The sequence below is a fragment of the Microcaecilia unicolor genome, chromosome 8 (assembly GCF_901765095.1).
Source record: "Microcaecilia unicolor chromosome 8, aMicUni1.1, whole genome shotgun sequence".
Lineage (NCBI taxonomy): Eukaryota > Metazoa > Chordata > Amphibia > Gymnophiona > Siphonopidae > Microcaecilia > Microcaecilia unicolor.
The window spans coordinates 28544129-28560559 of record NC_044038.1 but is presented as its reverse complement, the minus strand read 5'-3'; the positions used below and the strand labels follow the sequence as shown (position 1 = coordinate 28560559).

Sequence of the window (16431 nt, the reverse complement as noted above, 5' to 3'; positions counted from 1 at the left end):
GGAAAAAAAGCCTGGAAAGGATAAAAGGATGTATTCTCTTCATATTTTTGTATGTTCTGTGTGCGTGCAGGGCTGAGTGCACTCAGGGAAGGGGGAGCCCCACCTTCTCTCGCTGCTGATTGAATGGAGAGCAGCATGGGTATCGAGTGTGGATCCCAGCCCAGGGGGGCCTTTAGGGGATGGAGAGGGAAGCTCTTTAGTGTTTTTTTTCTTGTGGCTTTATTCCATATGGTCTGGAAAAGCAATGAAAAACACAGACGCACAAGCAGTGGGATCTCAGTCCTGTCCTGTAGCACCGTCTGCCAGGCCAAACCTGACACAGAGGGTTTACGAACAGGAGATGCTGTGGGTCCGGAGTATACTAACCAATGAAAGCCATTTGTGGCGGGTCCCACAATTGGCAGCTGTAGGGCAAAAGTCTAATACAGTGCATTACTGTACATTACCTTTTTCAATGCACTTACACAGCTGCATATCAGAGTGTCTATACAGGAAAACAATGCCCACAGGGCAGGACAAGATGTAGTTGCACTGACAGAGCTGGATGCAAGGCGATGTCTACTACTACTACTATTTATCATTTCTATAGCGCTACAAGGCGTACGCAGCGCTGCACAAACACAGAAGAAAGACAGTCCCTGCCCAAAGAGCTTACAATCTAATAGATGTCTCAGTACTGGACTAGTGGGAATACATGGTGTGTGAATGAAGATAGATGATACTGCAGGGACGTGATCATTCATCCTTTATTCTTCCCTTGAAGGGTTGCAGATTTTGCTCCTTTCATTTTCTTTAGCTTCTGTCTCTTGATAATATACCAGGCGGGCGTTGCTGGAGTGTGTCTGTTGTGCAATGTACATAGTGTGAGTGGCTTGCATTGCAGCTGCGTAGTGCATAGCAAAGGTATGCAACTATATTTTCCTAGCTGTACCGCCCTGCCTGAACGCTGGCTGCCTCACGGTGCCTGACAGTTCAATAGATTTTGTCAACTTAGAGGTGGCATATAAACATGGAAATAAATATTACATGCTGTTTTACCAGCTTCAACAGCACATACACTTGCAGCAGCTAAAAAAAGGATTATAAATGGTGTTTAGGTTAGGGGAGAAAAAGAGCGCCAACACACTTGATTTTCAAATGCATAACAGGTGGTTTTGCCTCTGAGCTGCAAGTAGCAGTCAGTAGTTTCCTTCTGAAGCTTCCCAACAAAGAACACCCCACCCCCTGGCCTCTTAAAGTTTATTTAAAGCGTTAATTGTGGGTGTGGGATTGTGCAGCATAAGAGTATGAGCAAATAATGATTTTTAACCAATAGCTCCAGGGGGGAGGTCTAGAAAGGCCACTAAAAATTTGGTGCCCAAAATCTGTGTGCTGATAATGTCCTGTAACAGCCATCTCTGTGTCCAGATGCTGTTATAGAAGAAAGCTGACGTCATTTGAGCGCCAACTCACCTTGTAAAAGTGCCTAATGCCCCACTTCCATGCCCACCCTCTTTATAGCCAATGTACTAAAGCATTTAAGTGTTCATTTACAAACTAGTACCTAAGTGCAGTTGCTTTACCCCCATTTGGGTGTCTAACCTCTATTTGAGTGCCTAATGTCGGCGCTTAACTTAGAGGGCCAGTGTCCATTTTCACCCGCCTACAGCATGGACAGTTTTCAAGAAGCTGATGGCTGTGGGCAAGCTGGCATTCTTCTTCTACTTCGCTCCCAGTGTACAGGTGTTCCCATGAGCAGGGGGAGGTCAGAAAGCAAGCAGGTACACTGCTTCACAGGAAAAGGGCACACAGAAAAATCAGGGATGAAGGTGCCGAGGAAGCTTTTACCTCGGCCAGTATTCCAAAGCAAACCCTATGGGTAAGAAATACCTTCCCCCCCTCCCAGGTTTACGCCATTGTAGGGCAACGTAATTAGTGTTTTGTTTGTATGTCCAGAGTGAACACCTTCTCCCAGCAATGCTGTCCTCCATCTTAAAGAATAAACCCTGTCCCTTAGCACAGACACATCCTCTATCCTCCATAGCATGGGGGTTTTTGGGTGGAACTGTCCTTCATGTCTAGGAAACATTTCATTCCCCGATGGTTGTAGGAGCAGACACTGACCTTCATCGCAAGGACACACACTATCGCCTATGGCAAAAGGCTGCTGTACTATTCCTCCATTTCTACTATCAACATGTCCCTTCCTAGGATAAAAGGCCTGGATAGTTGCCAAAGGCCACAGCTCTGCTCCCTCTGCTAAGATACCAGTCAACTTCCAGGTAGATGCGGGTAGAAAAGCAGTACCAGCCTTTCACCTGTAAAGAGCAGAAGAGGGCAATTGTGGCACTTGCCAGAAGAGCTCTTTCTGGTCCACAGCGCGGTTTCTTGTATTCTATAATATTTGATTACTGCAGCCTAGGAAAAGCACAGAGCTGGAGTAGAATTTAATTTCTTTCCTGTTAGTGACAGTAGTAGTAGCCACAGTCTATCAACCACAGGATGAACTGTCATACTGAGTCCAGCCAGTCCTGATTCCAACAGTAGCTAATCCAGGTCACAAATACCAGCAACATCCAAACAACAGCCAGACTCCACACTGCTTACATACAGGGAAAAGCAGTGGCTTTGGCTTGTCCCCATTCTCTTATGTGTTGATAGACTTTTCCTCCCAACTCCTTTTAAACCCAGCTATACCCCCTTCCTCTGGCAACAAATTCCAGAGCTTAATTCTGTCACTTATGAAAATATTTTCTCTCGTTTGTTTCTAATGTGCTATTTAGTAACTCCTAGCATGGCCCCTAGTCTTATGATCAAGTAAACAACAGAATCCATTCACCCATTCCACACAACTCATGAGTATAAATGGCTTTTCTTTGGATACCCTAACCAGACTTACACACACCACTCGAGGGGCTATCCCACTAGAAAGTAAGACAGAGGTATTTTTGTCTTACTCTCAATTCCTTTCCCAGAAATAACATTCTTGGCTTGTCTGTCCACCTCTACACCCTAAGCTGAGGCCCTGATCCATTTCTTGAATGGCATCTCCTACCATGGAACCTATCCGTGGACTTACAGCTTACATGACATGTGAAACATGGAATACAGAATAAATACTTAAGGCCTTTCTATTCTGCATTAACTAACAGCAGCAAAACACAGTAAATATATAACTGAACAGGTCTTAGGTAAGGGGCTCTGGCTGCCCAGACATCAACCAAAGGGATCTTTCTTATACACAGACTTTAATAACTGAAAGAACACATGGTAAGCGTCCTCTTCCATTATCACTCAACGTAACTGACTGAAAACATGATGAAGGGAAAACACAAAATGCTGACAGAAGAATTTGTCTTTATGTTGGAAGCAGCAGTAACAAAGAACATCCCCCTCCCCCCCCCCAAAAAAAAAAATCCCTATTCGCAGGAGCTGCCACCATCAGACTTTCCCATTTTGCTGTCCTGCAGATGTCTCAGCTTTCCTCATCTTGGTACTTGGTGTGCAGGACTGACACATCATCCTGGGAGACCCGCACCCAGCCATCCTCACGGACATGGTAGAGGCTGACCAGGCCACCAGAGTAGGCATCCCTGTATGTTGCCTGGTAGATAGCTCTCCGTGCAAGCTCCAGGGCAGCCTGCGGTGACATATCTTCCACATACCCTCTATCCAACACACCATAGGCATACATAGAACCTGAGCCCACTGAGAAAAGGGAGCCAGAGACGCGGTTCCCTTCGCTGTCCACATAGTACAGACCTGCCAAGGGAGAAAAAGCAAGAGAGTCAGTAGCCAACTAAACCCAGCACCAGTCACCCCACGCCACAGCTCAATCGTGCAACCCCTGCACTAGTTACACCATCACAGGTCAGCCAATTACAATGCAGACTCTCCAATCAAGTCATCATGACTCAATGAGAGGCTAGCAGCACCTTCACAAAACAAAGATTCTTGGCAAACTCTGTGCCTGCACCATGCCTAGTTTCTGTCTCTCTCTCTCTCATCTTGCTCTCAGAGTACAACACATACTCTCAGCTTGTGTGCAAGCTCTGCACCATCACAGCTCCAAGGAGCTGTAAGCTTTATTTAGTGCTTTTTACATTTTCTAACCTAGCCTGGGTACTGATTTCTATGAGAACAGGGTACACTTGGCACTCCAGTGCAACGACCGGTTAATTAATGGCAGCTTTGCACTCTACTACCTGGATGAATCCTTCCACAGCACATACAGCATGAGGCGGCAGAGCTGGGACTAGAGCCCAATTCTAATCTGTACAACAGCCACAGTCCAAGAACCCCAGGAACTCACCTGGGCCCCTCTTGTCCCAGCCGCAGATCATGGTACCCATCGACAGCCCCATGCCTTTGTATTGATATACCATGTTGGCTAGAAGCTTAGAGGCAGCAGCCACGGAGATCCGCTCTTTGTTGCGCAGTTCATAGATGCGACACTGCCGTGCCAACAGTCGTTCCCAGAAAGAGCAGTCAGCGGCACCCCCAGCCATGGTGCCCAGCAAGTATGGGTTGATCTCGATCACCTTCTTCACTGTCTGGGAGGCGATGTAGCAGCCTGCGGTGGCCCGTGAATCCACTGCCACAATTACTCCATGGCGGAACTAAGTAAATCAAAACCAAAAAGGAAATAAGTGGGGATGGGGGACAGGGACCTCAAACAAGTATTTCTTTACACGTAAGACAATATACTATGTATTTCACAATATGACCTTTAAGACTAGGGTACTAATACAACTACCTAGTAAGCAGAGGAGTGGCCTAATGGTTAGAACAACCAGTCTTAACATCCAGAGGTACCCAGTTCAATTCCTACTGCTGCTCCTTGTGATCTTGGGCAAGTCACCAAACCCTCCATTGCCTCAGATACAAACTTAGATGGTATTTCCCTGTCCCTGGAGGGTTTGCAGTGTACCTAAATGAGCCACTATTGAAAAAGATGTCAGCAAAATTCAAGCAAATAAGTATTTCATAAGGAAACTGTGTATATTAATGTTGTGATATATAGCTACAATAAAAAAACAGAAGAAAACTGTCTTTGCAACAAAACAGTGGTACACACAACAGCGAAGATTAAGGATGTAAAAAGAATCGAAGCAGTGCAAAGAAAAGCTACGAGAATGGTAAGGGATTTGCGTTACAAGATGTATGAGGAGAGACTTGCTGACCTGAACATGTATACCCTGGAGGAAAGGAGAAACAGGGGTGATATGATACAGACGTTCAAATATTTGAAAGGTATTAATCCGCAAACGAACCTTTTCCGGAGATACGAAGGCGGTAGAACGAGAGGACATGAAATGAGATTGAAGGGGGCCAGACAAGAAAAATGTCAGGAAGTATTTTTTCACAGAGAGAGTGGTGGATGCTTGGAGAATTCCTTTATTAAATAAAACGGAAAAAACCAATATTCAAGACATTACATCATGCCGTTGTAAAACCAGCCCCACTACACTTTTATACAAAAAATACAAACCCGATAAAACCCGTCCCCCCCAAATCCCCCCCACACCATACATTCAAATCAACTTCAAGCGGACATGCTTCCACCAAACCCCAAAATTATGTACCCCCCCCTCCACCTTTTCCCAGCGTGCCAATTCCTGGACGGCTCGGACAATGTCCCAGGAAACCTGCTCAGCCGACCTGCACTCCTGGCGCATAGACACCCCGCATCGAGCCACCCACAGGCAGTACCTGATAATGACTGATATGAGGAAGGCGGTACCTGGCTCCAGCCGCCCCGTCCCCTGCTGCCTCCCGTACACCCAGTCTGCATAGGTGTAGGACGTGAAGCTGGGGATGGCCAACAAGGCGGCCACTCTTCCACAAACTGCTCTGGAGAATGGACACACCATAAGGAAGTGGTCCATCGTCTCCAGCTGACCAGCACACTCCCCCCTCGGGCAGTTTCGGTCCTGCATGCTTCGGTGCATATTTGCCCTAACATATAATTTACCGTGAAGGGACAGCCAGGCAATGTCCCTGTACTTGTTCGGGAGTCGTCTAGATGAAATAAAGCGCAGGCCCTGCCTCAGCACGGGCCCTGGAGCATCCCTAAGAGTCAGGGGAGATGAGAAATGCTGGGAGCGAACCCGCTCCACCCAGCTCTCCCTCTGCCCCGCCCTTATTTCCTCCCATGTAATGTCCCACAACCGGACCAGCTTTACTAAGGATTTGTAGTAGCCTACCCCCTCCGGGAAACCCTTCCGCAACCTCCCCACCTTCCCCCCTCCCCACCAAGGGCCCCAAAATCCCTCCCACCACTGCACAACACTTTGTGCCCACCCTGGGGCCTCTGGCCCTCCCCCCCGCCCAAGGTTAAACTGGATGAACAGGGAGGAGAATAGCAGGACAGGGTTTACCATCCCCACCCCCCCTTCCTCCCGTGACCGGTAAGTAATATTGCGTTTTACCGGGTTCATCCTGTTGCCCCACAAAAGTTGAAAAAACACGCTGTACAATGAAGTGAAACAGCATTCCGGCAAAAGGCAGATGTAACTCAAGAAGAGAAACATGGGGACTATCTGGGTCTTCAACAACCGGACCCTGTCTGCCATGGACATCCGCCACCCCTTCCAACGATCCACCTTTTCCCTTGCCTCCGATATCTTTTGCTCCCAACTCTCCCGCCCGTAATCCCCCCCCCCAAAATACACTCCCAACACCCGCATTCTTTCAATCCCTGCAGGAAACCCGCCCCCTAGGTTAAATCGCCGTTCCTCTGGACCCACCCACAAGCTAGTACACTTACCCAGGTTTACCCGTGACCCCGATGCCTTGGAATATTCTTCAAGGGTCTCCCGCAGCATCCTCCCCTCCCTCTGGTCTGCCACCCAAACGGTGACATCGTCTGCATAAGCGATGACTCTCAATACGTTCCCTTTGCCAACCTCTACCCCTCTGAGCCCTCCCTCCCCCCCCCCCCCCCAGCCTCCGCACCAGGGGATCTATGGCAAAAGCGTACAGCAGGGGGCTCAATGGGCACCCCTGCCGTACCCCTGCCGTGACCCCCACCTCCGCCCCCCTCCATCCATTCACCAGGGGAAAAAATCGCGCCCCAGCATACAACAGTTGCAGTTGTGCGATCCACTCCCCCGGGAAGCCATAGTGATCCAGGACCTTCCACAAGAACTCCCACTGCACTCGGTCGAAAGCCTTGTCCTGGTCCAAGGCCACGACCAACCTACCATCTCCCACCCGGCTATGTTCCAAGCCCTCCCTCACCCAGGCTACTGCCTCCAGCACCCCCCTTCCTGGGACCCCACACCTCTGCGGGACTGCTAGCACTTCACCGGAGACCTTCCTCATGCGAGCATGAAGCATGTGGGCGAAGATCTTCCGGTCGCTGTTCAATAGTGCTATTGGTCGCCAGTTCGCCACGTCTTGAGGATCCTTGCCTTTGCTAAGGAGGACCAATGCTGATCCTCCCATAGACTCTGGCAAGGATCCTCCTGTTCGCGCCTCCCTCCCAGAGTTCCAGCAAGAGCGGCGCCAGCTGGTCCCTGAACCGTTGGTAAAACTCCGCCGGAAGTCCATCCGGCCCCGGCGCTGTTCTGCGCCGCAAGGCCCCAATGGCCTCCTCCACCTCACCCAGCGTCCACGGCTGCGTTAAGACCTGAAGATGGGGCCCCCAGTTACCCACCCCCGGGGTCCCCTCAATATATCTTCCCATGGCCTCTGTCCCCAACTGTAGGTCCGAGAAAACCCGCCCAAAATGCGTCCCCACCACCCGCAAAATACCTTCCCTGGATTCTTGGAGCACCCCCCCCTCATCCCTAAACCCCACCACCACCCTCCTCTCCCTTCGTTCCTTGCAGCAGTCATACGGGTCCGGACCAAGCAGCTTCCCGAAGTCCCGCTCGTAGACGAGGGAAGAGTAGCGGTTGTACTGTACTCTTTCAACCTCCTGCTGCAGTACCTCAATATCCTCCCTCCTCCCCCCCCCGGGAAATTAGATTATCCCGTCGCTTTCTCAGGGCGATCCCCAACCGGGTGGCCTCCCTTCCCTCCCGCCTTGCCTGACGGAGAAAAAACCCTCTGGTGCAGTGTTTCAGTACTTCCCACCAGTCCCTGAGGGAAGGGAAGACACCCTGAATGGACACCTGGTCTGCTAGGAATTCCAGGTACTCCTGGTGCAACACCCCCTCCTTCAACCATTTGAGATTCAATCTCCACAACCCTTTCCCTAGCTTGCACGCCCCCCCCCCCCCCCAACTCTATCATCACCATCCTGTGGTCAGAGAAATCTACTTCCACCACCCTAGGTGCCTGCCTACATGCCCCTTCCCGAACTAGAAACCGGTCAATTCTGCTCCTACAGGTGCCCCGTGAAAAGGTGAAACCCTGATTCCCACCACCAAGTGCAATATGTACATCCACCAGCCCTGCTCCTTTCATAATCCCCGCTAGTCGAACCCCATCATAACGTACTTGTGGTGCCCGCCCCCCACTATCCTCTTTCCGTAAGATAGTGTTGAAGTCTCCTCCCCACACCAACTGCCTTGAAGTGTATAGGTAAGGCTTAATTTTGTTGAACAGTGCAGACCTTCCCTGTTTGCTTTGCGGTCCATACACATTAATCACCCGCAAGGCCACCCCCCGCAATATTACGTCCAACACCAAACACCTACCAATACCCAGCTCCACCACCCTCTGAATCTCTACTTTATTGGTTTTAAAGAGGACGCCTATCCCCCCATACCTCTCCCCGGCCAGACCCCAAATAGAGGGTCCCCATCTCCAGGCCCTCTTTGCCCGCCGGATGTCCTCTAGCGTCTGCAACCGGGTCTCCTGGAGGAGGAAACAGTCCGCCTCCACAGCAGAGAGGCCATCAAATGCCAAGCTTCTTGCCCTCTGGGAGGCGACACTAGCCACATTAAGTGTGGCGAACACCAATAGCAGTCCCGCCATCAGTCCTCGCTACCACACCCCCCGCCTTCCTGGCTGCCTTCCCTTCTCTCCACACCATCATCCGTGGTCCCTTCCCCTCCACCCTCTTCTTCCTCCTCCGCCCAATCCCGGACCCCTAGCTTAAACATCCCTTCCCCCACCCTTGCTTTCTTCCTCCCTATCTTCTTTTTGTCTTCACCCACCTCCCTCCCTCCCTGGGGATCATCAAGCGACCTGCCCCCCTCCTCTCCTCCCTCTTCCACCCCTACTACCTCCTCTTCTTCCACCCTTCCCATCAATCCCGCCTCCGACCCTTCCTCCCTCCCCTCACGGGCCTGCATTACTACATCCTTTCTTACCTTCCTTTCCTCTCCCGCCCTCCCTGCATCAGCCGTCACCTCCCCCGATCCACCCACCTCCCCCCTACCCTTCCCCCCTCTTTGTCCCTCAAAACCCTCCCCTCCCGTTTCTCTTTCCTCTTACCCGCTGTTCCCTTCACTCCTTCTCCCCTACCTCCCAACCCGTCCTGCCGGCTACCCCCATCCTCTACCTCCTCACCAGCCAGTTCCTCAACCCCTCCCTCCTCTTCCAAACCCCTGAATCTATTCCCTACTTCTATCCCCATTCCCACCCCCCTTCCCACCTTTCCTCTCCGCTGTTTCTTGGACACCCGCGTCCAGCCCTCATCCTCCCCTTCCTGCCGCTTCCGACCCTCCCCCAAGCCCCCCCCCTCTACCTGTCCCTGTCCTTCCCTGGACCCTTTCCCTCCCGCCCCGGGAACCTGATCATGGTCTGCTTCCCCTCCCCCCTCCCCCTGACCTGAACCATCCCTATCTATCTCCTCCTCACCCCCATTATGGGAGGCCCAAGGGCAGGCTCGAAATGCATGCCCCAGACCCCCACACAAGTTGCACCGAATAGACATACAGGACTCCGTGGGATGCTCCTTAGACCCGCACTTTCCACACTGCACAACCGGGCATGACATACTAAAATGTCTAAACGACCCGCACTTGTGACACTGCCGTGGCTGCCCCTTATAAAAGCAGAGAATCCGATCCCTGCCGATGAACGCCGAGGAGGGAATGTGCTGGGTGACATGCCCTGCCTGCCTCAGCCTAACCTGCGCACCCCAACCTCCAGCCCACACCCTACTGGGGTCCGGGAGTTTGGACAAGGGGGTACGCAATTCTGCGTACCGTTGTAGCCAGAAGGCCAGGTCCGCCCCTGATAGAGACTCATTTCGAACAAGAAGGGTTACTTGCACCAGGTCGGGTCTGCTGATCGGTACGGCCCGGTAGTTCTTCCAGTCCCCTCTCCCCCGTACCCCTTCGTATCTCTCCCAGAAGACCTCCATGCCTCGCTGGGTTAGAAAGCTGACATCGTATTCTGGTATATTCACCGGATGAATACAGGCATAGAGGTCCTCTGGGAGGAATCCTAGACCAAGGACCAATCTCAGGACCGCATCCCTGCTTGGCATCCCCCCCTCCCCCACCCATCTCAATTGTACCACATTCCTCCTTTTGGGAACCTGGCCTCCCCCCCACCCCCCTCCCCACCCTTCCCCGCTGCCCCCTCCCCCCCTAGTTCCCCTGCGGCCACCTCCTCCACCCACCACCGCCGCAAAGGACGGACCCCCACCCCACCGTCCCCCCCCTTCTGCAGCGCGGGGACCCCCCCCGCTCCTGATGCACCATATCCTCCTTCTCTTGCCTTCCCCGTTTCTCAGCCTCCCTCCCCTCCCTCCCTATCCCTCCACCCAACATGCCTTGTACCCCTTCAACCAGCAAACCTTGGTCCCCTGCACCCCTCACCCCCCGAGCACTCGTATCCCCTGTAGTCACAGTGTCCATCAGTTCAATGCCTCCTGCAACAGAAACCCTGCCTGTCTCCCTATCGATTTGGTCCATAGGAACTTTGAGAGCAGGTTCCCCTATATAACTGGTCCCCTCCCAGTGCCCCTGCCCCCCTCCCGTCGAATCAACCCCTCCCCCCAGAGCCAACCACCCCGCTGCCTGGCCGGAATCAGAATCCCTAGTACCACCAGTTAAGTTTACTTCTGGTGCGCATGGCAAGGCAAGCACCCCTCCCTCCCGCCCAAAACCTGCTCTCTGGACCGGGTCCCTTTTTCCTCCAACGTTCTGCTCCTTCGGATCCTCCAGCCCCGCTGTTTCGCCAAGCGGATGAGGCTTCCCACACTCCAGAAGTGCCTGCCCTCTCACACATGGGGAATCTTCTGGCGCTGCAGCTATTTCCCCTGCCAGCCTTTGTAGCTGTTCTGCAGTCTTTCCTGCTCCCACAGCCCGATTGGCTGGAGCCTCTGCTGCCAGGCTGGTTTGTTGCAAACACTCCTGATCCTCCAGTGCTTTCTTTATCGAGAACCCCTCCTTTTCACCTGCTGTTTGTCCAGCTGCAGCACTCTCTGTCACCAGGTTTTCCTCTGCTAAAACCTCACCATTCTCAGTCTTTGGCAGTGCTGCAGCCTGCCTGGCCGTGACCTCCAGCCCCTCAGTGCTGCGTGGGCGGGGCCTCCCCAGCTGCAATGGAGTCAGTGTTTGTTTGCTGCTCTCAACTCCTGCTGCAGGCAATGGGCACAAAACCTGTGGCTGCAACTGCCTCTGCTGACCTCTTGCTTCTTGCTCAAGTAAGTTTTTCAGTTCTGCTTCCACTGGTGTAGAAAAGAGTCTCTCTCCTGAACTTCCAGCCCCTGTTTCTACAAGATGAAAAGTCTGGGTTTTAAAACTTTTTTCCTGTTCAGTTTTTCCAACCTCAGGTTCCCTTAACGAGCATGCCTCTCCAGCCCCACCTCCAGTCCTGCTTGCTTCAGAAGCTGCCAGAGACTGACTAGCAAGGTACTGCATATACTGTAATGTCTTTTGGGTACTGGGCCCAGGAAGCTCCTTTGGCCCCTGGGTGTTCTGGGGTCCAAGGTCTGAGCTCCTACTCTCCTTCTCTGTTTGCTGTTGTGACTTTTTGAAGGTTGTCAGGGCTTTTCCCCCCAAGGCCATTCTTTCTCTGTTGATGTAAACTTCTCTCAGAGGGTTCCCAGGGCCCTTTTTCAATGCCCCCAGCAAATGTTCTTTCTTTTGAAGAAGCTTGAGTAAACGGGTTACCTCCTTTGTATAAGTCTTGCGGTGCTCCACTGGGGCTAGTTTGCACAGGGCTTTTGCCATTTTAACCCGTTTCCCCAACTCTACCACCTCTTTTTCTGTGCTTTTTATTTTTCTCACCATTTGAATCAGGCCACTGGTCGGGTCCTCTGGATCCTGACTATAGTCTGTGAAATCTTCCTCCTCTGAGGAGTCACTGTCCTCCTCCTCTGACACCGGTAGGGCCTCCCGGCAGATCTCCATTACCTCTGCTCTCTCCTCTCTCTCCTCCGATCTGCTGTTCTCTGGGGCCTCCCCCAGCTCTCTCCCCCCCTCACCTGCTAGATGGCGTGCCACTGTGAGGGGGGTACCGGTCTGGGTTCCTCCCATGGAAGCCTGCACTCTTCGATCCACAGGGCTCCTTTCCCTCCTCTCTGGAGTCCTGCCAGAGAGGGAACTACTTCTCCTGGCCTTCTGGTCCCTGGCCCCAGGAGACCCCCTGGCCTGGGGCTTTCCTGAGGACTGCTCCCCAGGGACCTTCCTCATTTCTGGGGAAGGAGCTAGGCCTCACTCCCTTCCCCCTGGAAGCCTGCAGAGCCTCTGGCAGCACTTCCTCCTCCTTCCAAGTCTCAACAGCAACTAACTTGGAATGCCCTCCCGCGGGAGGTAGTGGAGGTGAAAATTGTAACGGAATTCAAACATGCGTGGGATAAACATAAAGGAATCCTGTTCAGAAGAAATGGATCCTCAGGAGCTTAGCCGAGATTGGATAACAGAGCCGGTAGTGGGAGGCGGGGCTGGTGGTTGGGAGGCGGGCATAGTGCCGGGCAGACTTATATGGTCTGTGCCAGAGCTAATGGTGGGAGGCGGGGATAGTGCTGGGCAGACTTGTACAGTCTGTGCCCTGAAAAAGACAGGTACAAATCAAGATAAGGTATACACAAAAAAGTGGCACATTTCTTGGGCAGACTGGATGGACCGTGCAGGTCTTTTTCTGCCGTCATCTACTATGTTACTATGTAACAGCGAAGATGACTCAAAAAGCAAAAAACAATAATAAAAATAATTTAAAAAACAATAAAAAATAAAGACAGTACTCCGATGATAAAAATAAAATATATTTATTAATCTCAAAAGCTATATAAAATGAGGGAGAACAGGACTCGACACAGCTGTGTTTCGGCCGGAAGGGCCTGCATCAGGAGTCTTCTCACCATATAAATAGTCTATCTCTATATCTACATCGGGTGTGTTAAATCTCTCTAGAGATCTTGTAGTTTAAAAAAATAGGTTAGCACAATCGATCAGAGAAGCTAAAATGAGCGTCTTACATCAGTGAGGGTCTGGTGTATTATTTTAGCTTGCCTTTCAAGCTGTTAAGGTCAGTGCTGGATCAGGTTTCAGTGATAGGTTAATGAACAGAAGAGATGGGGGAGAAGAGTGGTTCTGAGACAGGGTCCTCCTTTAATCGGTCTCTTAGCAACTAATTGCTTCCCTCCCTCCTTGCCCAGAGAATCTTCAGGTGTTCTGGTCTTGTGTGTTATTTCAGCTTGCCTTTCAAGCACAGTAGAGCCCCAGATTATTTGTATTTGAATTTAAATTACTACTTGGTACAAACCTAGTTTGTGCATCAGAGGCTCAGAAGGATGCGGCTTTTGAATCACCGGATTCTCCTAATGCTACTACTACTACTAATCATTTCTATAGCGGGTACGCAGCGCTGTACGCTTGAACATGAAGAGACAGTCCCTGCTCGACAGAGCTTACAATCTAATTAGGACAGACAAACAGGACAAACAAGAGATAAGGGAATGTTAAAGTGAGGATGATAAAATAAGGGGAATGTTAAAGTGAGGATGATAAAATAAGGGTTCTGAACAAGTGAACAAGGGTTAGGACTTAAAAGCAGCATCAAAAAGGTGGGCTTTTTAGCTTAGATTTGAAGACGGTCAGTATAGGATCTGGGAAATGCAGCTCCCTTTTCTTGTCTACCAGCAATTTGCCCCAGCATCTGTCGGATCCCCCCAGCGACTATTAAAGTGAACTAAAAAGACATGAGATCTTTGGGATTCCCCCTAAACTTTCCACTTTAAAAGTCACTGGGGGATCAGGAGGCTACCTGGGAAAACTGCAGGGGGATGCAGATCCTCTAGCTCCTGCATCTTGATCAGAACAGACAAGGGAATTGGAGGGAGCCTCTGGATCCCCTTGATCCTATATGTCCCAATGGGAAGAGACGAGTCAGCACTTCTTCAGCAGCCCAAAAGTCACATTCTCCAATGCACAGACCCAATTTACAGTGGAATGCACACAACCTAGCACTGAGCTCCCAAACTGTGGGTCAGGACCACAAATGCGGTCACAACCTAGGTGGCCTCTCTATAGGTACATCATTATATTCTGCACCTCTGGGGAAGGGGATGTCACACAATGTTATTTGGCAGCAATCAGGGGGGTCACAGCCACAAAAACGTTGGAAAACACTGACCCAGAAGATCCAGCTTTCCCTAGTTTCATATGAAAGTTAGCCATCTTCAAATTATTTCTTTTATTAAATATGGGTTAAAATAATAGTGATCCCGTGTGTTAATTTAATACGTGTACAGTGAGAAGCACTAGAGAAATAGGTTGTATACGTGCAATAAATGCGCGTATAACGCATACGTTACCTTGAAGGCCAGGGTGGTGGTCCCGTGTAGGAATTCGATGCCGGGTTCCTCGCTCCATTCCTCCGAAACCGGCGCCGCGAAACTCAGACGCTCAGCATCAAAAGCCAAGCCCCCAGGTTCCCGCACTTCTTCCTGACGGTATCGGGCCCCGAAGGCAGCACAATCGGACCGGACCACACTCGCCAGCGCCATGTCAACTCAGGCCAATTTGGACGACTTCCCTTCCACCACTCTATGCCATTACATAACATCCGGCGGCCATCTTGACTTGGGGCAAGTGACTCAGCTTTCCACGCCATCTACCAAGGAACGAGAAGAAAACCTCCTTGCCAACTACTAGCGAGGAGCTGGCCGCCATCTTACTTACGGGCAAACGAAACAAAACGTCGCCAGTTTTGGAACACTAAACGGCCATTTTGAATTAGGGCGCGAATGAATACTAGGATTTCCTATCAGAGCACACCTTCGCCCTCTTGAATATGGGCAAAGCAGCTTGTGGTCGGGTTATATAACTGAAGTAAGAGGTTTTTTTTTTTTTTTTAGTGCATAAAAATATATATTTACAAAGCCACCATTTTGGAAAAGGGCAAGGAAAACCCTGAGTCATGGTTACAGTTGCTAAGAGTGCTGTTCTTCCTGCAGGCCTAGTCATTTCCATCTTTCTGGTCATTACAATCATGGGAGGATTCTTAATCTAGTTTTGTTCCTCAGTATTTCAGACTGTAGATCTTCCAGGTGAGCCCTTCACCTATATATATATATATATATATATATATATATATATATATACACACACACACATTAATACATACACACACACAAACAGGCCCTAAATAATATATAAAACCGGAAAATACGCAGGGGTGGGGTCAAACTTGTGACAAGACATAGTCACCACTAGCACAGGACATTCAGAAATCAATCTGCAAACATTGGCACACCCTGGAAAGTCACACACACATTAGAGAAAAGTGTTTATGGGCAGATCATCAGAAGCTCCACGCTGTTCCACTTACCACCAGGAAATTTAACCTTTAACCTCACCTATTATTCCCTTACCCTTATTTGTTCTGTCTGTTTACCTGTCTTATCTAGATTGTAAGCTCTTTGAGCAGGGACTGTCTGTTTTCGGTATGGTGTACAGCACTGCGTATGCCTTGTAGCGCTATACAAATGATAAATAGTAGTAGTTCCAAACAGCACTCTAAAAATAGCGCCGGAACAGCAGAGGGCTATACCGTCTCTATGATCAGAGCCAATTGCATGCAAATATAGACATGCAATTAGTTCTGAGCATAGGGGGAAGTGTGGGAGGATTGTGCCTGAGCAATCCTTCTGCACTAGTTTGACAGGCTGTCAAAAGCCAGAACCTCTCAAATGAGGAAATGGAGGTTCATAGGGCCCCCATACCTCCACCATCTGCCACCCCAACCCCCTTCATTGGTACAGCAACACGGGGGCAGGAGGTCCGGTGGACATCCAGCCCCCTGACACCCCACCCCCACCCCCACCCCCACCCAGAATGCACTTGGCAGGGCATCACCATTTTGAAGACAGCACTGGATGAGGAGGGAGTAACATGTTCAAGGCCCCCCTTGTCAACCATTGGAACCAGGCTGAACATGCTATTAGCGATTTAAAGTTCTTTGTATTCAGGACATTCCAACAAAGTTGGAAGAGAGGCAATGTTGACTCTCTGTATTATTGCTAGTGAAACAGAAACTTATTTTTGAATTCAATTCTATTGCACCCAATGGTCTCAATTTAGAGATTAATTACAGACC

General features: G+C 50.5%; 1 protein-coding gene across 1 annotated transcript; it reads right to left on the bottom strand.

The window, feature by feature from the left end:
• Nucleotides 1–3208: 3208 nt before the first annotated feature.
• Nucleotides 3209–14909, bottom strand: LOC115476610 (proteasome subunit beta type-5-like). The gene is made up of 3 exons (XM_030213071.1): nt 14648–14909; nt 4292–4598; nt 3209–3741 (listed from the first exon to the last, which is right to left on the bottom strand). Exons 1-3 carry the CDS (start codon nt 14837–14839, stop codon nt 3455–3457), a joined length of 786 nt encoding a protein of 261 aa, XP_030068931.1. The 5' UTR covers nt 14840–14909; the 3' UTR covers nt 3209–3454.
• Between the last annotated feature and the right edge of the window lie 1522 nt (nt 14910–16431).